The sequence below is a fragment of the Gorilla gorilla genome, chromosome X (genome assembly GCF_029281585.2).
Source record: "Gorilla gorilla gorilla isolate KB3781 chromosome X, NHGRI_mGorGor1-v2.1_pri, whole genome shotgun sequence".
In the NCBI taxonomy this organism is placed as follows: Eukaryota; Metazoa; Chordata; class Mammalia; order Primates; family Hominidae; genus Gorilla; species Gorilla gorilla.
In genome coordinates, this window is record NC_073247.2 from 115754251 (window position 1) to 115775663 (window position 21413).

The window sequence follows — 21413 nt, forward strand, 5'->3', positions numbered from 1 at the left end:
CTCGGCCAATCAGAGAGGGCTGGGGCGGCGCCTGCTAGAAGGCTTAGCACTGCAGGGCTCTGGGCGGGAAGGCTAACCTGGTGCGGAGCCAGCCTGGGTCACAGCCCCGCGTACGGCCTTTCACGAGTCTTCAAGCCTTCAGGTGAGGACCTGCGGCCTCGCAGGAGCCAGAGGACCATGGGGACGGGAAGGCGTGGGGGTCGCGAGGCGGGGGATGCCGCGCCTTCGGAAGCCAGAGGGGCTGGGGTTGGGGCTGGCGCTTGGTGTCTGCGGCGCCGCCAGGCCCGGCGAGTCTGAGCCTTTGTCTTTCTGGGGCGCCGCCTTCTGCGCGCGATGCCGAGCCCTCCCGGAGGGGGGGCCGGTCCCTGGAAAGAAGGCCCCGGGGAGTCGGGGTGGGAGGCGGTGGTTGGAGGGGTAGAGGACCCTTAAAGCGGCCAGTCCGCGGTAGCTGCAGGTCGGAGGCTTCGAGGATGAAGAGTTTGGGGGCCGCTCGGAATGGGCCTTTTGGGGCTGGGCCCTGGTTCCTTTCCCTCCCGTGGCCGTTAGACTGGGCGTCTAACAACGCTAATAGTTATTTGAAAAAGTATGCAAACTGCTCCTGACAGACTGGCCTATGCGCCCGGCCCTGCTATTATTTATTTGTTAGTTCCAATTTCCCAGCTCCGAGCTTGGCGTCTGATCGCTTGGCAGAGGAGGGTCTTAGGGTAACCTCGACAGAATGGAGGCATGTTCGACACTTCTGACTGCTTGGGGGCCTCTCCATTCTACCCCAGGGACTAGACGAAGTGTCTTACTCCACCAGGGTGGGGCCGGGCTCGCTCATGAAAGCTCTACCTGGGATATCCTATTGTCTCTTCTGAACAAACTCAGGGACTTTCACAGGGCACCAGGCATTTCGTCAGGTCCACAGCTACGCACGTCTGAGCCTCATCTCCTCCCTCTCTGCAGAGAAAACATGTGAAAGAAGACCCACTTCTATTTGGTCTATTCCGTTCTGCTGAAGTCCTGGGTCTGATCCTAGTTAGCTGTCCCTTCTTACAGCGTTTACAAACCAGTGCCACAAGGAGCTATTATGAGACGTGTATTGTAGTGCCCTAATGTACTGTCGTCTTTGGGGATTTAAAATAGATAGAAATTAGTACAACTTATCTCACTCTTTTTTTGTGTGTGCTGCTCCCCATCTCCCAAGAAAAATGGCAAAACCAAAAGTAAATAGAAAGTGAAGATGCTCAAATGGTGCTATGTTCTGTTACAAAATAATTAGCTGGTTAAAACCAGTCTTTATTTTTTCTTCTATCCCTGTCTGGTCTTGTGCTTCTATCACCTCCATTTTATCCTTGCTGTGATTTTAAGAGTCAGACAAATGGCTCTGTGTTTCTAGAGCATCTTGGTTTCTGGTGCGTTATGATCCAATGGCATTTACTGCCTATCAGAAACAGCAAATGATGTGGAGTTGAAATTATTCTAACAAAAATGTAACTTTTCTAATATCTGTTGCTGTTTTTCTGTTGAAAATGAGCAGGTAGAATATACATTGATAGGAAATGTGAAAATTTTTGCTTGTGACCCCTTAGTCCGAAGATAGTTCTGCCAGGTAAGTTTTCTTTCTTTTTTTTTTTTTTTATTATACTTTAAGTTTTAGGGTACATGTGCACATTGTGCAGGTTAGTTACATATGTATACATGTGCCATGCTGGTGCGCTGCACCCACTAACTCGTCATCTAGCATTAGGTATATCTCCCAATGCTATCCCTCCCCCCTCCCCCCACCCCACCGCAGTCCCCAGAGTGTGATATTCCCCTTCCTGTGTCCATGTGATCTCATTGTTCAATTCCCACCTATGAGTGAGAATATGCGGTGTTTGGATTTTTGTTCTTGTGATAGTTTACTGAGAATGATAATTTCCAATTTCATCCATGTCCCTACAAAGGACATGAACTCATCATTTTTTATGACTGCATAGTATTCCATGGTGTATATGTGCCACATTTTCTTAATCCAGTCTATCATTGTTGGACATTTGGGTTGGTTCCAAGTCTTTGCTATTGTGAATAATGCCGCAATAAACATACGTGTGCATGTGTCTTTACAGCAGCATGATTTATATTCATTTGGGTATATACCCAGTAATGGGATGGCTGGGTCAAATGGTATTTCTAGTTCTAGATCCCTGAGGAATCGCCACACTGACTTCCACAATGGTTGAACTAGTTTACAGTCCCACCAACAGTGTAAAAGTGTTCCTATTTCTCCACATCCTCTCCAGCACCTGTTGTTTCCTGACTTTTTAATGATTGCCATTCTAACTGGAGGGAGATGGTATCTCATAGTGGTTTTGATTTGCATTTCTCTGATGGCCAGTGATGATGAGCATTTTTTCATGTGTTTTTTGGCTGCATAAATGTCTTCTTTTGAGAAGTGTCTGTTCATATCCTTTGCTCACTTTTTGATGGGGTTGTTTGTTTTTTTCTTGTAAATTTGTTTGAGTTCATTGTAGATTCTGGATATTAGCCCTTTGTCAGATGAGTAGGTTGCGAAAATTTTCTCCCATTGTGTAGGTTGCCTGTTCACTCTGATGGTAGTTTCTTTTGCTGTGCAGAAGCTCTTTAGTTTACTTAGATCCCATTTGTCGATTTTGTCTTTTGTTGCCATTGCTTTTGGTGTTTTGGACATGAAGTCCTTGCCCATGCCTATGTCCTGAATGGTAATGCCTAGGTTTTCTTCTAGGGTTTTTATGGTTTTAGGTCTAACGTTTAAATCTTTAATCCATCTTGAATTGATTTTTGTATAAGGTGTAAGGAAGGGATCCAGTTTCAGCTTTCTACATATGGCTAGCCAGTTTTCCCAGCACCATTTATTAAATAGGGAATCCTTTCCCCATTGCTTGTTTTTCTCAGGTTTGTCAAAGATCAGATAGTTGTAGGTATGCGGCGTTATTTCTGAGGGCTCTGTTCTGTTCCATTGATCTATATCTCTGTTTTGGTACCAGTACCATGCTGTTTTGGTTACTGTAGCCTTGTAGTATAGTTTGAAGTCAGGTAGTGTGATGCCTCCAGCTTTGTTCTTTTGGCTTAGGATTGACTTGGTGATGCGGGCTCTTTTTTGGTTCCATATAAACTTTAAAGTAGTTTTTTCCAATTCTGTGAAGAAAGGCATTGGTAGCTTGATGGGGATGGCATTGAATCTGTAAATTACCTTGGGCAGTATGGCCATTTTCACAATATTGATTCTTCCTACCCATGAGCATGGAATGTTCTTCCATTTCTTTGTATCCTCTTTTATTTCCTTGAGCAGTGGTTTGTAGTTCTCCTTGAAGAGGTCCTTTACATCCCTTGTAAGTTGGATTCCTAGGTATTTTATTCTCTTTGAAGCAATTGTGAATGGGAGTTCACTCATGATTTGGCTCTCTGTTTGTCTGTTGTTGGTGTAGAAGAATGCTTGTGATTTTTGTACATTGATTTTGTATCCTGAGACTTTGCTGAAGTTGCTTATCAGCTTAAGGAGATTTTGGGCTGAGACAACGGGGTTTTCTAGATATACAATCATGTCGTCGCCGAACAGGGACAATTTGACTTCCTCTTTTCCTAATTGAATACCTTTTATTTCCTTCTCCTGCCTAATTGCCCTGGCCAGAACTTCCAACACTATGTTGAATAGGAGTGGTGAGAGAGGGCATCCCTGTCTTGTGCCAGTTTTCAAAGGGAATGCTTCCAGTTTTTGCCCATTCAGTATGATATTGGCTGTGGGTTTGTCATAGACAGCTCTTATTATTTTGAGATATGTCCCATCAATACCTAATTTATTGAGAGTTTTTAGCATGAAGGGTTGTTGAATTTTGTCAAAGGCTTTTTCTGCATCTATTGAGATAATCATGTGGTTTTTGTCTTTGGCTCTGTTTGTATGCTGGATTACATTTATTGATTTGCGTATATTGAACCAGCCTTGCATCCCAGGGATGAAGCCCACTTGATCATGGTGGATAAGCTTTTTGATGTGCTGCTGGATTTGGTTTGCCAGTATTTTATTGAGGATTTTTGCATCAATGTTCATCAAGGATATTGGTCTAAAATTCTCTTTTTTGGTTGTGTCTCTGTCCGGCTTTGGTATCAGAATGATGCTGGCCTCATAAAATGAGTTAGGGAGGATTCCCTCTTTTTCTGTTGATTGGTATAGTTTCAGAAGGAATGGTACCAGTTCCTCCTTGTACCTCTGGTAGAATTCGGCTGTGAATCCATCTGGTCCTGGACTCTTTTTGGTTGGTAAACTATTGATTATTGCCATAATTTCAGCGCCTGTTATTGGTCTATTCAGAGATTCAACTTCTTCCTGGTTTAGTCTTGGGAGAGTGTATGTGTCGAGGAATTTATCCATTTCTTCTAGATTTTCTAGTTTATTTGCATAGAGGTGTTTGTAGTATTCTCTGATGGTAGTTTGTATTTCTGTGGGATCGGTGGTGATATCCCCTTTATCATTTTTTATTGTGTCTATTTGATTCTTCTCTCTTTTTTTCTTTATTAGTCTTGCTAACGGTCTATCAATTTTGTTGATCCTTTCAAAAAACCAGCTCCTGGATTCATTGATTTTTTGAAGGGTTTTTTGTGTCTCTATTTCCTTCAGTTCTGCTCTGATTTTAGTTATTTCTTGCCTTCTGCTAGCTTTTGAATGTGTTTGCTCTTTTCTAGTTCTTTTAATTGTGATGTTAGGGTGTCAATTTTGGATCTTTCCTGCTTTCTCTTGTGGGCATTTAGTGCTATAAATTTCCCTCTACACACTGCTTTGAATGCGTCCCAGAGATTCTGGTATGTTGTGTCTTTGTTCTCATTGGTTTCAAAGAACATCTTTATTTCTGCCTTCATTTCGTTATGTACCCAGTAGTCATTCAGGAGCAGGTTGTTCAGTTTCCATGTAGTTGAGCGGCTTTGAGTGAGATTCTTAATCCTGAGTTCTAGTTTGATTGCACTGTGGTCTGAGAGATAGTTTTTATAATTTCTGTTCTTTTACATTTGCTGAGGAGAGCTTTACTTCCAACTATGTGGTCAATTTTGGAATAGGTGTGGTGTGGTGCTGAAAAAATGTATATTCTGTTGATTTGGGGTGGAGAGTTCTGCAGATGTCTATTAGGTCTGCTTGGTGCAGAGCTGAGTTCAATTCCTGGGTATCCTTGTTGACTTTCTGTCTCGTTGATCTGTCTAATGTTGACAGTGGGGTGTTAAAGTCTCCCATCATTAATGTGTGGGAGTGTAAGTCTCTTTGTAGGTCACTCAGGACTTGCTTTATGAATCTGGGTGCTCCTGTATTGGGTGCATATATATTTAGGATAGTTAGCTCTTCTTGTTGAATTGATCCCTTTACTATTATGTAATGGCCTTCTTTGTCTCTGTTGATCTTTGTTGGTTTAAAGTCTGTTTTATCAGAGACTAGGATTTCAACCCCTGCCTTTTTTTGTTTTCCGTTTGCTTGGTAGATCTTCCTCCATCCTTTTATTTTGAGCCTATATGTGTCTCTGCACGTGAGATGGGTTTCCTGAATACAGCACACTGATGGGTCTTGACTCTTTATCCAACTTGCCAGTCTGTGTCTTTTAATTGGAGAATTTAGTCCATTTACATTTAAAGTTAATATTGTTATGTGTGAATTTGATCCTGTCATTATGATGTTAGCTGGTTATTTTGCTCGTTAGTTGATGCAGTTTCTTCCTAGTCTCGACGGTCTTTACATTTTGGCATGATTTTGCAGCGGCTGGTACCGGTTGTTCCTTTCCATGTTTAGCGCTTCCTTCAGGAGCTCTTTTAGGGCAGGCCTGGTGGTCACAAAATCTCTCAGCATTTGCTTGTCTGTAAAGGCTTTTATTTCTCCTTCACTTATGAAGCTTAGTTTGGCTGGATATGAAATTCTGGGTTGAAAATTCTTTTCTTTAAGAATGTTGAATATTGGCCCCCACTCTCTTCTGGCTTGTAGGGTTTCTGCCAAGAGATCCGCTGTTAGTCTGATGGGCTTCCCTTTGAGGGTAACCCGACCTTTCTCTCTGGCTGCCCTTAACATTTTTTCCTTCATTTCAACTTTGGTGAATCTGACAATTATGTGTCTTGGAGTTGCTCTTCTCGAGGAGTATCTTTGTGGCGTTCTCTGTATTTCCTGAATCTGAACGTTGGCCTGCCTTGCTAGATTGGGGAAGTTCTCCTGGATAATATCCTGCAGAGTGTTTTCCAACTTGGTTCCATTCTCCCCATCACTTTCAGGCACACCAATCAGACATAGATTTGGTCTTTTCACATAGTCCCATATTTCTTGGAGGTTTTGCTCATTTCTTTTATTCTTTTTTCTCTAAAGTTCCCTTCTCGCTTCATTTCATTCATTTCATCTTCCATTGCTGATACCCTTTCTTCCAGTTGATCGCATCGGCTCCTGAGGCTTCTGCATTCTTCACGTAGTTCTCGAGCCTTGGTTTTCAGCTCCATCAGCTCCTTTAAGCACTTCTCTGTATTGGTTATTCTAGTTATACATTCTTCTAAATTTTTTTTCAAAGTTTTCAACTTCTTTGCCTTTGGTTTGAATGTCCTCCCGTAGCTCAGAGTAATTTGATCGTCTGAAGCCTTCTTCTCTCAGCTCGTCAAAATCATTCTCCATCCAGCTTTGTTCCGTTGCTGGTGAGGAACTGCGTTCCTTTGGAGGAGGAGAGACGCTCTGCGTTTTAGAGTTTCCAGTTTTTCTGTTCTGTTTTTTCCCCATCTTTGTGGTTTTATCTACTTTTGGTCTTTGATGATGGTGATGTACAGATGGGTTTTCGGTGTGGATGTCCTTTCTGTTTGTTAGTTTTCCTTCTAACAGACAGGACCCTCAGCTGCAGGTCTGTTGGAATACCCTGCCGTGTGAGGTGTCAGTGTGCCCCTGCTGGGGGGTGCCTAAGTTTTCTTAAAAATGTTTTTTTTTGTCCTGGCGCGGTGGCTCACGCCTGCAATCCCAGCACTCTGGGAGGCCGAGGCGGGCAGATCACTTGAGGCCAGGAGTTCCAGACCAGCCTGGCCAACATGGTAAGACCCCCGTCTCTACTGAAAATACAAAAATTAGCCGGGCATAGTGGCGTGTGCCTGTAATCCCAGTTTCTCGAGATGCTGAGGCAGAGAAATTGCTTGAACCCGGGAGGCAGAGGTTGCAGTGAGCCCGGACCGCGCCACTGCACTCTAGCCTGGGCGACAGAGCAAGACGCTGTTTCAAAAAAAGAAAAAAGTTTTTTCTTTTCAGGCTTTCTTCTAGTTAAGATGAGTGATAAACCAGACTTGTCAGAAGTGGAGAAGTTTGACAGGTCAAAACTGAAGAAAACTAATACTGAAGAAAAAAATACTCTTCCCTCAAAGGAAAGTAAGTCATGTGGGGTTCTACTGGAAACAAACAATAGAGGAAGTTAATAGGTTCAGTAAATAAACCTATCTTCTAGTAATTTTTTTACACAAAGTAAGCAATAATTAGAGTACCATGGTATTTAATGCAACAGTTAAAACTATCAAATAGTTTTCTTCTGGTTCTCACATGATGGGCCCAGTAGTGATGGCAGAATAAAAAACTAGTTTTTTGTTGGAAAATTATTAAAAAGCACATTAAAACCAATCTTGGAATATTGGATGTAGCACTAAAAAACACTTAGTTTTTTGTCTACTTTTGGGTATTTGGCATTTTTCTACATTTAAAAATTTGAGTCCATAATATTATCCCTAACGAACCCTGTAGACTCTGCAGTTTTGGCCTTCTATATCTGATGAAAAGATAAAGTGAGAACAAATTTAGATCTTAGTATGCTTAAAGCTCTCAGATTCAAGAGATTGATTGGTTCTGCCCTCTGGAGTTATAGCCTGCTGGAGAAACTCTAAATATTCACAAAAGCCAAGGGGCACCTTTTGTTATGTCGGTTTTATTTGAGAGTTGCAATATTAGTTAAAATTTTCTGAAAGTGTATAATTTTCTAACTGTATAGTGATAGACAAATCTGAAGAAAGTACTTCACTTACTCCTCAGTCTTGAATAATCTGAAAAAATGACAACAGCATTTGGAAAAACAAACCCTACAGTTGATGTAGTTTCTAATTGGTAGTTCAGGTACTTAATGTGTGCACACATGCACGCACACACCCCACTCTGAGTTTTGTGTTTAATGCCTTGGCATTCTAAATTTAAAGCATGTATGGCAGCCTTCAATGACTTACAAAGAGCTCTTTTGGAAGAAGCTGAATTAGTCTTAGGAAAATACTTTTGTAATTTTTTGTTTCTTTTTCCCCAGCTATCCAGCAGGAGAAAGAGTGTGTTCAAACATCATAAAATGGGGATCTCCTCCAAAGAGCAGATTTCAGCATTGCCTGACAGTCTTGGTTTTAGGCTTGTTTTTTTGTAAACCTGTGTGTTTGTAGAGATTTCAGACATCTTCTGATTTCTTCTCACCTATATTCCCTGGTTAAGAGGTCAGGGGTAGTGAATGTTTCCTTAAGTTCCTTTTTAAACTTCCCATTGGTATGTAAATTCCAAATGGCAGATGTTGTCAATAACCTTGCCATGGATGACCTTTGTGTAGGTAGTCCTTGCACCTCATACAGGATAAGCCAATTTTAACTTTCTACAATGGGTGCCTCAATAGTTTCATAATCTTCATAAAGTTGCATCCTTTGGCAGCTTCTTACAGTTTATTTTCACTTCCAATGTAGCAATAAAATAATAAATATAATCGTTATTGTCTGACTCTTGTGGTTCATTCTGGTGGTATTCTAAGGAATGAAAAGTACACAAAGGTACCTTTTCACTCAAACAAAATGGTTGAAGGAAAACTTTTAGCAGATTAGTCCTGGGGGGAAATACTAAATTCTGTCCAAGTCCAGTGGGTCCTGAGCTGGGGATGGTAGGTGCTTTTTCTTTATAGTTGGAATCACAGTTAGAGAACCTTGGGAGAGAAGGTCATGTGGACTAACCTCCTTATCTCAGAATGAGGAAATGAAAACACAGGGTCTGAAGTAATCTGCTCAATTTGAATAAGGGTTGGAATTCAAGCTGGGCTCTCTTGCCTTCTGAAAGTCTTTTTCAGCTTAATGGGAGTTAACATCCAAGACTGAAGTTGGATGGAGAAAGGGGCAGGAGGCACTTGCTACCAAACACCATATTAAGCACATCACATCTTCTAATGACCTGTAGCACTGAACTTCTGGTACGGTTTTTCTACTGAACAGAATTTGCTGTTTTATGAACTAAACATTTCTGGTGTTCATGGTGAGCATAAATGTTATGGACTGAATTTTGTCACCTGTGACCTGCTGATTAATATGTTGAAGCCCTAATCCCTGACATGATTGTATCTGGAGATAGGTTGTTTCAGAAGTAATTTACGTTATGAAGTGATAACAGTCAGGGCCTAATCTAATAGGATTGTGGCCTTATAAGGAGAGAGAGACCAGTCTCTAACATGCGAGGACACAGCAAGAAGGTGCCTGTCTACAAGCCAGGAAGAGAGCCCTCACCAGAATCTGACCCTGCTGGACGTCGACTTGAGATTTCTTGAATCTAGAACTGTGAGCAAGTAAATTTATGTTGTTTAAGTCATTCAGTCTACAGTATTTTGTTACAGCAGCCTGAGCTAATACAGTAAGGAATATGTATAATTGCATGCATTTTAATTCCTGCCTTTAAACAATACTTTTATCTCTTTTTAAAAATTATTATTTTATTTTTATGAGACAGGGTCTTGCTCTGTTGCCCAGGCTGGAGTGCAGTGGTACAATCATGGCTCACTGCAGCCTTGACCTCCTGTGCTCAAGCAATCCTCCCACCTCAGCCTCCCTAGCACCTGGGACTACAGGCACGTGCCACCACAGCCAGCTAATGTTTTTGATTATTAGTAGAGATGAGGTCTCGCTATGTTGTCCAGGCTGGTCTTGAACTCTTGGGCTCAAGCAATCTGCCTGCCTCAGCCTCCCAAAGTGCTGGGATTACAGGCATGAGCTACCATGCTCAGCCTACTTTAATCATGTGTATAAAAACAAATAACCTATAATCCCACCAATTAGAAGTATTAGCCATCCAGACTTGTGATCTATTAATGTACATATCTTCCTACAAAGACGGATTATACCATTCATACCTATTTTCAACCTCAAGTATTATCTTACCTCCTCCTTTCTCTTTCTTTCTTTCTTTCTTTCTTTCTTTCTTTCTTTCTTTCTTTCTCTTTCTTTCTTTCTCTTTCTTTTCTTTTCTTTTCTTTTCTTTCTTTTCTTTCTTGAGATGGAGTCTCATTCTGTTGCCCAGGCTGGAGTGCAGTGCTGCAATCTTGGCTTACCACAACCTCTGCTTCCCAGGTTCAAGCAATTCTCTTGCCTCAGCCTCCCGAGTAGCTGGGACTACAGGTGTGTGCCACCATGCCTGGCTAATTTTTGTATTTTTAGTAGAGATGGAGTTTCACTATGCTGGCCGGGCTGGTCTCGAACTCCTGAGCTCGTGATCTGCCCTCCTCAGCCTCCCAAAGTGCTGGGATTACAGGCGTGAGCCACCATGCCCTGCCTTACCTCACCCTTTCTAAGGGCTCACATTCTTAAATAATCAGTGGGATTACATGAAGTGGAAGCTGTTTTCTCTGCTGTAGCTTAAAGTTTCAAAAGCAAAACAGTAGGTAGGTCAACTTCGATCAAGTGCCAATGAGGTGACACAGTCACAGGGCTCAGTGTGTAGCCAGAGGATTTGAGCCTTGGAAGTAACCATGTTAGTCACCAGTACCTTATCTCCTGCCTGAGGCAATTGTCCAGTAAAGTCACTCAGCTCCTTGCAGTGATATGCTGCTTACATTGTGCCCAAACGTGCCTCCCTGTAGCTTCTATTCAATAGTCCTGGGATTGTGTGCTGGAGACCTAGAGACGGTAGTTAATCCATCCTCCAGCATTTGAAGTCAGCTGTTGTGTCCTGTCCCTCTACCTCCAAGTCTTCTGTAACTGACACTTCTCAGATCCTTCAGACCCAAATTACACAGATGGGAAACCATCCTGGTTGCAGATATGCTCAGATTTGCTCATTACCGGGTCTGCGAATCCTGGTTCAATCATCCAACACAGTTGCTCCCCTTTCTGTGTTGTCATTTGCAAATTTGATAAAGATGCTATTCATCTATGATAGATTCAGCAACCTCTTCATTTGTACATTAATGCAGCTCAAAGGAAAGCATGAATGTTGTCAGGTGACCTAGGATTGAACAATAACTCCTAGTTAGTTGCATCTGGTAGCCATCCTTTTCATTAAAGTCTTGATTTGTACCCTGGGTAGGGTAAGTGTTAAACTGAGTGGGAGCAGATGAGAAGTGCGTGGCGGGAGGTGAAAGACATGTAATTACTAAGTGAATACTCATACAGGAATGAGATGGGAAAAACTGCAGTTGCTCATCTGCAGTAGTTTTGCCCCACGTTTCTCAAGTATTTAATGTTGGGCTACTCTTTTAGTCACTAGCTTTACTTGTTTTTTGAATCGGGTATATATATATATTTTCCAAATAAGCAAGGATTGAGATTTATGTCCCTGAATCCATCTATTATCTGCAAAACTGGCAGTACCAGGGCTTTGTTATAGCAGTTGCATTTATAGGGAAAGGAAAAGGCTGGAGTTAAATGATTGTCTTCTTTTATGCATTAACATCCCTTGAAAATCACTGGTCAGTGGCTTTACGCTTTTATTCTGTCAGTGTACATAGGCAGAGATGACCTTAATTACTAAGAACAGAAAATGAAATATCAGAAAGAAAAAATATACTGAAAGTTAAAAGAGAAAAATCAGCCAGATAAAATTTCATGCCTAATTCATCTCTGCAAAGGATTAAAAAAGTCTCATTTAGTATTACAGCTTACAATTCTCATGAAACTCTGCAGGCCAGTGAGTTTTATAAACACTCCTAGAATTTAACCAATGCATGTTCATACCTAATGAGAATGTCTTGCCTTTTGAGTCTTTTTAAATTTTTTTTTTTAATTTACTTTAAGTTCTGGGATACATGTGCTGAACATGCAGGTGTGTTATACAGGTATTCATGTGCTATGGTGGTTTGCTGCACATATCAACCCATCATCTAGGTTTTAAGCTCTGCATGCATTCAGTATTTATTTTAATGCTCTCCCTCCCCTTTGCCCCTAACCCCTGACACGCCCAGGTGGGTGATGTTCCCTTCCCTGTGTCCATGTGTTCTCATTGTTCAGTTCCCACTTATGAATGAGAACATGTGTCATTTGGTTTTTTGTTCCTGTGTTAGTTTGCTGAGGATAATGGTTTTCAGCTTCATCCATGTCCCTGCAAAGGACATGAACTCATTCTTTTTATATGGCTGCATAGTATTCCATGGTGTATATGTGGCACATTATCTTTATCCAGTCTATCATTGATGGGCATTTGCATTGGATCCAAGTATTTGCTATTGTAAATAATGCTGCAATAAACATACGTATGCATGTGACTTTACAGTAGAATGATTTATAATCCTTTAGGTATATATCCAGTAATGGGATTGCTGGGTCAAATGGTATTTCTGGTTCTATATCGTTGAGGAATGGCCACACTGTCTTCCACAATGGTCGAATTAATTTACACTCCAACCAACAGTGTAAATGTGTTCCTATTTCTCTGCATCCTCTCCAGCATCTGTTGTTTCCAGACTTTTAGTGATCACCATTCTAACAGGCGTGAGATGGTATCACATTGTTTTGATTTGCATTTCTCTAATGAGCAGTCATGATGAGCTTTTATTTTCATATGTTCGTTGGCCACATAAATGTCTTCTTTTGAGAAATGTCTGTTCATATCCTTCGCCCACTTTTTGATTTTGTATTTTTTTCTTGTAAATTTGTTTAAGTTTCTTGTAGATTCTGGATATTAGCCCTTTGTCAGATGGAAAGATTGCAAAAATTTTCTCCCATTCTGTAGGTTGCCTGTTCACTCTGATGATATTTTCTTTTCTGGGCAGAAGCTTAAATGTGTAGAAATATGTTTGATTCTTGCCTTGGTTATCTTCTACCTGTTTGATCTTGGGCAACTGACAATCTTTTGTGGTTCAGTTTCTTCATCCACAAAACAGAGGAAATAACACTACTTCACAGAGATCTTGTGAAAGGCAATTAAAGTGTTCCCTGTAAAGCACTTAGAACAATGTCTGGAATAGTTGCCAGTCAGTCAGTGGTGACTCTTTTTATTACTATAGCAATGCCTAGTTTAATTGACACCAACCAAAATGAGTGTCGGCTATATGGGTGGTAATGAAAGGGAGTGCAATTAACTGGCAAGGTCAGAAGTAGGGTAAGTTAATTCAATCTTCTGGTTAATAGGTGCCATGTGGAATCTACCTATGTTCTAGGGATTGTTATTTTCAGTAGTAATAATTGTAATTAAGTCCTCAACTTTACCATTGAACTGAATATGTTGTTGTCCCCAGTCATATCAAATGGTGAAGAAACATCTCTAAAGAGCCAGGAAAAACTACTGACATAACTGTGTGGTCACTAATTAAAGGCAAAGGTATTGATTAATGGAATAATGAAAATGTCTGATATATAACTGGATACTTTATGTGTGGAAACAACACTCAGATCTCTGCAGCAAAGTTTTGGTTCAGAAAGCTTGTATTAGGGATTTCCAGAGTAATAAAACCAATAGGATATCTATCTATCTATCTATCTATCTATCTATCTATCTAGATAGACAGATAGATTTATTTTAAGAAATTGATTCATGTGATTATGGAGGCTGGCAAGTCCAAAATCTGCAGGATGGGCTGGCAGCCTGGAGTCCCAGGTAAAAGCTGAGATTACAGTTTAAGTCTAAAGACCATGAGGCTGAAGACCCATGGGAGAGCCGATGTTGCAGTTCAAGTGTGAAGGCTGTTTGCTGCAGAATTTACTCTTACTTGGGGGAAGTCAGTCTTTTTGTTCTATTCAGGCCATTATGGAGGGCAGTCTGTTGTACTCAGGTCCATTGATTTAAATGTTAATCCCAAAAACACCTTCACAGAAACATTCAGAATAAAACTTGACCACATATCTAGATACTGTAACCCTACCAAGTCGGGTTACCTAAATCTCTATCCTTGTTTATTTGGGAAAAAATCTCCCCCTGGTTGGAAAGACAAGACAAGGCATAAAATTGGCCATCACAGGGCTAAATGTGGGTTATCAAGTAATGACTGTATAATCCTAACCTGAAAACATTTCTCACTCCCTGATTCCCACCCTTTCTCTCACCAATTTGCAACAGAGTAAACATATGCTCCTCAACTTACAATGGAGTTCAGTCCGGTTAAACCTATCGTAAAGTCAAATAATTTTAAGTCGAACCATCCTAAGTTGGAGTCCGTCTGTATTGGACACAATTATGCAACATGGAATGGCTGTGCATATGGTTTAGACATGTATTGAAACACAGAATTGAGCACGGGAATGGTTAAATTTCCTAACTGCTGCTTGAAAAAACTCCCGTGGTTTCAGGAGAAAATCAGGTTCCTTGTACACCTTTGCATGAAACCTAACTTGATGCTTTTGCTTTTATGCCTCTGAACTGATCACATTGCCCTCAAGGAAAAATCAAGCTATGAAAAGACTTGCTCTAAAGGTGAGGCTCACCTCATCCTGTCTACCTAAGGTATCCATGCCTTGAAGGTGCCATCACTACAATATGAGATAGGATGGCAGAGGACAATGTTCAAGTGCTTGGGTTCTGGACTCAGACTGATGTGGATTTGAATCCCTGCTCTTCCATTTATCAGCTGTGTGATCATTGGACACGTTACTTAGTTACTCTGTGTTTTGTCTGCAAAAAATTGAGGCTAAAATATCTACACCACAAAGGGCTATTAGGAGGAGTAAAGGTGATAAGCAAACCATGGAGGAAACACAATCTGACATTCACATGGGTTTAACCCTGGGACTCAGACAGCTTTGTAGAGAAAGAATTTTTTTTAAAGTGCAGTACAGGAAAGGGGTCTGTATCCAAGAGGTCCAGAAGGGTCGTGTGGACTAGCCACAGAATTCAGCAATGGTCTCATAGGTTGTCAGGGGCCAGTCTCTTATCTAATGTAGGTTCATTCATTTATCTGTTCATTTAACAAAGATCTGAGAGCTACTACACTCACAACTTCCTGCATGATCTAGTTACCCTGGGAAGTACAGAGTCGTAAATTTGGACGTATTTCAGAGTGAAAGGGATGCTATTAAGAATTACTAAGGGACAATAGGCGAAATCAGGACATATGGTCACTATGCTAGGGAAAATGTCTGGGATAAGGAAAAAAAGTAAATAGTCACCCTTTAAAGCTTTTTCTGTGCCCCCACTCATGTCCACACTCATTCCCCCCTATTCCAGAGTGTCAGTCTATGATGAAATAAGAAGAGTATTATATTCAGTCAAGAATTAGGACCAATCACATTTTGGAGAAGGCATTGTACTGAAGTAAGTGTTTTTATTGTCTCATATTACCATAGTGGGTTAATTTTGTCAGACACATGTGGTTGAAAGTGAAAAAGTCCCACAACAATCAAACTGAAAAAAAAAAAAGGAAGAGTCATCCTACTTTTCCTTTTTTTTTTTTTTTAGAAGGAGTCTCGCTCTGTCGCCAGGCTGGAGTGCAGTGACACGATTTCAGCTCACTGCAAACTTCACTTCCCGAGTTCAAGCGGTTCTCCTGCCTCAGCCTCCCGAGTAGCTGGGACCTCAGGCACGTCACCAAGCCAGGCTAAATTTGGTATTTTTAGTAAAGATGGGGTTTCACCATGTTGGCCAGGATGGTCTCGATCTCTTGACCTCCTGATCCGCCCACCTCGGCCTCCCAAAGTGCTGGGATTACAGGCGTGAGCCACCACACCCGGCCCCTAGTTTTCTTAATTGGTCACTGTCATTTTCTTAAACTTGTGAACAAATGAGAACCTAAAAGAGCCAATCTTTCAAGATGGATCCCAGTGGCTAACTGAGCTTAAATTTAAAATAGAGCCAAGCTGCCACATGTTGACTAGAGCTAACACGTGTACTACAAATTCCCCAAAAACCCACACCTCTATCTAACTTTGGAACTTTCAGAGCTCACCTGAAGCAACCAACCAGAGCTCACCTGTCACTGCCAATAAGGGCTCAGCTGTATTGACCAACCAGAGCTCAACTAAGTCAACCAATCAGAACTAAGTTTGAATTGTTTATTTGCATAAATTGACTGTACTGGGAACCTCGATAGGAACTTTCTCTATAAAAGCCATATCCTCTCTTTGTTCTCTGGAACTGCACCTTTGTTTTACACTGAAGTCTGCACCTCCCTGGTTTGCAAACTGTACACAGGAATAGCCTCTTTCCTCCAAATTCCTTTACAAAGAATTTTTCTTCACAATATGATGCAAGAGGTAGAAGACATGCTTACAGCTGTGGATTCATATCCTGAAATCACCACGATTACAATAAAACGAAAAATCAAACAAAAAAATAAAAAGTAGACAAAAACCTCAAACTAATTTTCTCTTCAATTTACAAGGCTGAACAGCTAGGAGGAGACTTATTGATTCAGGACAGTTCACCTGCTCACATTTTGAGCCAATGGCTGAGGCCCAGGACTGGAGATATTTCATTAGTTTAGCCAGTGGAGAGTGGGGTTTGGATGCTCTCGTTGGATACTTCTATCATAAGTGATGCATACTCATAGGGGTTAAGCTTTGCATTAAAAAAGATTGTAGACTGGGAAATAATATAATTAGACAAATGTGAATGACTTAGAGCAGTTATTTCAGTTTCTAGGAAGCTTAAAAAGGGTTCATTGATTTATTTGACTCAGCTATTTCTGCACTGTGGGTTTTTGTTATGTGTTTAAATGAATTCTATAACAGAGGTAATGTTGAAAAAAGATTGTATGAGGTCTGCTTGTTCCATTAGTAATGTTTGTCCCAGTTCGATCCTTCTGAATTTTTATTTATAGCAGTAAACTGTTTCCCTGTGTGTGTGTGTGTGGGGGGGTGTAATGTGATTTAATTACTAGTATTTCAGGTATGAGTTTTGTAACCACATTTATAAATGAGCTGCTCATATATATACATATACATATATATATATATATATTTAGTATGCTTCCTTCAGTGGGTATCAACATCATGTTATATTTTCTTGAAATAAGTTTTGTCGGCTGGGCGCAGTAGCTCATGCCTGTAATCCCAGCTCCTTGGGAGGCCGAGGCAGGAGGATCACTTGAGTCCAGGAGTTCTACACCAGTCTGGGGAAACATGAAGAAACCACATCTCTAGAAAAAAAAAATATGAAAATCAGCCGGGCGTGGTGGTGCGCGCTTCTAGTCCCAGCTACTCGGGAAGCTGACGCAGGGAAATCACTTGAACCCGGGAGGCAGAGGTTGCAGTGAGCTGATATCGCACCACTGCACTCCAGCCTGGGCGACAGATCGAGACTCTGTCTCAAAAAAAGAAAAAGTTTTCTCTCTTTAAACCTGGAACCATCTTACTAGCAGTAAATGACCTGATCTTAAAAGTCTGACAGGAAACAGCATTGGAATTTGGGATGGTACCTTCTTGGTGATTGCTATTTCTTTAATTCTTCTTAATTGCTAAATCTTTGTTTGGTTCAGTTTCTGGGATTTATGTTTTACATTCATATATTTAATAAATGTTTCTGAATGTATTATCATAGATTCTTGAAGGGTATTTTTTAACTTCAAAATATTTCCAATTTCATGGATTCAATTTTTCTCCATAAGGAGGTTTCTTAGAGAATTGGGGTAACATTTTTTCACCCAACATCACTTATTCACCAACACTAACATTCAGAGAATTTTGGGGATCAAAATACTGTTAAGAAAACAATTTTAAATTTCATACATGTTTAAGGATTTGTAATATTTTTACAAGCATTTCAATTTCTGTTTGTGTTGTCTGCTTGGAGACTGTGGTTTGGCCATCGTTCCTTATCCACATTCACTGAAGGTGTCGATCATAACTGAGGACAGGAGCCAAACAGCCAGGTCCCTTTAATGCCCAGGACCCTTCGGTAGCCATGTCAGGGTGTTCCTGCTCAAGCCAGGGTGGCTTAGCCCTTGATAACGTAGATTCTGAGATGGGTGAGAAGTGGTCCACGCGTGGCCACTGTCATTCCTCTGGCATAATGGACTTGGGCTCAGGAGGTCAAGCCCTCTTCAAGGAGCATGAGCTGAAATTGCTAAACTTTGGGAGTTTTCCGTGACACCCTTCAAAGTGCTCACGGTGTGGCATGGATCAGCTGGGGAGGGTTGATGTGGTTTTGCCCTGTGGGGTATCTATCTGTGTACTTTTGTCTGAGGGAGGCAACTGGGGCCACTTAGGCCGGCAGATGCCCACTGTGATTGGTTGACATGATACCAAGCAACAGGATCATCCAGTCACCTTCAATGCAGGGAGGATGGCTGACAGGCTCCCTGGGTGACACTTCATGCAATCAGATGTCGAGTTGGACTGTGACATAGAGCCATGTGGCCACACTAAATTCCCCCCCCCATTCCCCTGTCCACAACCATCATTGTCTGTTCTTGCCATCCAGTGGTCACTGCCTCCACCATGGCTGAGGCTTTCTCTAAGACAACCTCTGAGGAAGACCAGAGCATCCAGGAGCCCAAAGAGGCCAACTCCATGACGGCCCAGAAGCAGAAGAGGCGAGGGCGCCGAGGCTCCCGTAGGCGCCATGCCAACAGCGGCGGAGATATCTTCGGGGACAGCTTTGCCACCTATTTCCCCCGGGTGCTGAAGCAGGTTCACCGGGCCCTCAGCCTTTCCCAGGAGGTCGTGAGTGTCATGGATTCTATGGTTCGTGACATACTGGACCGCATCGCCACCGAGGCTGGTCACCTGGCCCACTACTCCAAGTGCGTGACCATCACCTCCCGGGACATTCGGATGGCCGTGTGCCTGCTGCTGCCGGGGAAGATGGGCAAGCTTGCTGAGTCTCAGGGCACGAATGCCACCCTCAGGTACACCAAAAGCAAGTGAGCTATCTCAGGAGCGCCTGAGCACCCGGGAAACCCAAAGGCTCTGTTCAGAACCACCACACGTGGCCCTAAAGACCAGTGGCCTGCCAAGGAGGGGACCCCACTGGAGATTGGGGTGGGTGGCACCGTTCTGGCTTGAGGAGCATGTGGCGTGTGGCCTCCTGCGGTTTTTCAAGCATTTTTCCCACAGTGCAAAACACTGTCAACTCCAATACATCTCTAGTGCAATATGCTCCAAGGAAAAGTAGGGGGTGTTTCCGTAATCGTGTTTCATGTCCTCAGTTTCCTAAATGGCCGTTTTTATTAGTTATCTTTCTAGGTTATCTTTGTGGTGATATTATCAATGTACTGATGTTTACCCTTTTCACTCTCATTCTCCTACAACTGGATGGTGGAATTTTCCAGAACTTCATTATGTGCGATATGGCAACAGAGAAAGTGAATACGCTGATATAAGAAGCAAGGTAACCCTGCTAAAAGTGTTCAGCATCTTTCTCCCCATGAATCCATGTAAATAAGCAAACGAGGCACAGTTACAGTGTACATATAGCTAAATAAATTTTCAAGAATCCATTCGTTTTCCAGCTTCCCTGACTCTGAGATCACTATTGCAATTCATTCTCTTTTTGCACTGACAATAATCATTTCGTTTCTTTTTGAACAGAAACCTTCCTTACTTCCAGGTGTGTGTCAGTAGAATTACAGAGTGTCCACGGAAACAGCTCATGCCCTAGTGTACAGTGGTGCAGCCAATGAGTGACCTGCAGTCTATGAGCAACACTCATTGTCCCAATGTGGGACGAGTGACCGAAGCTGAACCCACAACAGCCTTCCTGTGATATTCCACCTGGTGGTTAAAGGCATGGCGATGTGATTCTTTACCTGATGTTTTTGTTTGCAGTGTTTGTAATCATGGTCTTTTAGGGATATGAATCCAAAGCTAAGATTAGAATATGTACCTTGTCCCTAACATCAAGTTATACAGAGCATTGGCAGCCATTAGAAGAAGTCAGATAACGCTTATTTCCTCAAAAGACTGGCATATTAATATTCATGTTAATATTAATACAGGCTACCTTTCATTGTGCTCTCTTCTGGGTCCCAAGTCTTGGTATTTTTAGAATTTTTTTTTCTATAAGTGTATTGCTGAATTTCAGAGCAGGTGCTGACTTTCCCATTGCTTTCCTTTTCCATTGATTTCCAGTCGCCCGAGTATGTGGACAAGAGAACATACTCTGGGACTGCAACCCACAGGAATTTATTATGTTGTGCCTTGAAGCTCAATATGTGGCCATTTTTGTTAAATGTTTCCCATAAATTTTGAAACATCTCATAAACAACCCTTCTCCTTCATATGTAGAAACCAGTAAAGGATGGCACTCTCAGTCAAACCACGAAGCAAAAGCTGGATAAATGACAAAAATCAAAATTTTCTTGAGCCCATCAGAAGTGGGAAAGAACCACCCCAGAGGGACCCAACACATAGCCACATAGATTATTTCACCATTTAAAGAGGACCCCTTGGTCAAGAGGGAAAAGGGTTCAGGGCAGGATAGTAGCCAGAGCTTCCCTGAGTAGTGCAGATGGGAAGAGGGGAAGGTCACCTCCAGAGCTCCACTTGGGATCCATAGAGAAATGATATAGAACCAAGAAGTCCACTCATTGGGATTTGTTACTTTCTGTTTTTCCAGAATATTAGAAAAATATTATGAAAATAGTTGAAGAGAAATGTTATGAAAATAGTTGAAGCTGTACTTACTGCACAAGGAGACCAAGAAAAACTCCCACAAAATCAGCTGCAAGTAAGTCACTCTGGATGGTGCCGCCACATGTTTCTACAAGTCCAGAACAACCCTTGCCAAACCAAAGACACTTGGCAGAACCCTGTTCCTTTCTAGAGACAGAGCTGTATACCTGTTCCAAAACACCACATCTCACTCAGTGACTTATTTCTCATTATGCTAATTGTTTTGCTGTAAAGTGCCAATGTTTCTGTGAATTAAGACATACGAATAAATTTCTGAAGTTACCCTTGCATATGTGTGTAATTAGACAAGTCCTTTTGAGAAACCAGATCCATTGGGATATTTTACCCTGGAATATGTGTTTTCCCTTTGTAAATTCAGAAATCAAAGAGGAGGATTAGTAAAACAGGGTTAACAACAAAATCTGATTTGTTTGTGGGGAGTGAAGAATGAGGTGGCAAGGGGACTGATGTTGGTGAATTATAGGAAGAAAGAGGAAGGGGGTGGATTGATGCGAAGATCGGAAGAGGAAGCTCGCACATTTGATATAGCATTTCAGTAGGTGATTGAGCAGAAGGGAAACGTAGCGAGCAATCATGATGTCATGTTGCGACTTATAGGAAACACAAACTAAGGGAAAGAGCTTTACTACCTAAACAACAAATAAGAAGTATCA

The 21413-nt window shown here is 41.7% G+C and overlaps 2 protein-coding genes across 3 annotated transcripts; both read left to right on the top strand.

The window, feature by feature from the left end:
* Positions 1-68: 68 nt before the first annotated feature.
* LOC101145971 (histone H2B type F-M-like) lies at positions 69-21029 on the top strand. 2 transcript variants are annotated; one of them, XM_031006142.3, is made up of 5 exons: positions 82-142; positions 15356-15442; positions 18548-18974; positions 19398-19456; positions 19657-21029. In XM_031006142.3, coding segments are annotated over exons 2-4 (465 nt in total). In that variant the 5' UTR covers positions 82-142; positions 15356-15441; the 3' UTR covers positions 19435-19456; positions 19657-21029. The 2 variants fall into 2 exon arrangements, with proteins under 2 accessions (XP_055232802.1, XP_030862002.1); XM_055376827.1 differs by lacking the exon at positions 15356-15442 and having other exon boundaries at positions 69-142.
* On the top strand, positions 84-12405 carry LOC101142541 (thymosin beta-15A). The gene is made up of 3 exons (XM_055376830.2): positions 84-142; positions 7244-7360; positions 8274-12405. Exons 2-3 carry the CDS (start codon positions 7261-7263, stop codon positions 8309-8311), a joined length of 138 nt encoding a protein of 45 aa, XP_055232805.1. The 5' UTR covers positions 84-142; positions 7244-7260; the 3' UTR covers positions 8312-12405.
* Positions 21030-21413: the final 384 nt, after the last annotated feature.

Bases quoted from the DNA above. Each gene is read 5' to 3' on its own strand.
- LOC101145971 (XM_031006142.3), top strand. The intron at 18,975-19,397 runs GTACACCAAAAG...GGAATTTTCCAG, and splicing joins GGCACGAATGCCACCCTCAG to AACTTCATTATGTGCGATAT.
- LOC101142541 (XM_055376830.2), top strand. From the start codon at position 7,261: ATGAGTGATAAACCAGACTTGTCAGAAGTGGAGAAGTTTGACAGGTCA. The intron at 7,361-8,273 runs GTAAGTCATGTG...CTTTTTCCCCAG, and splicing joins TACTCTTCCCTCAAAGGAAA to CTATCCAGCAGGAGAAAGAG.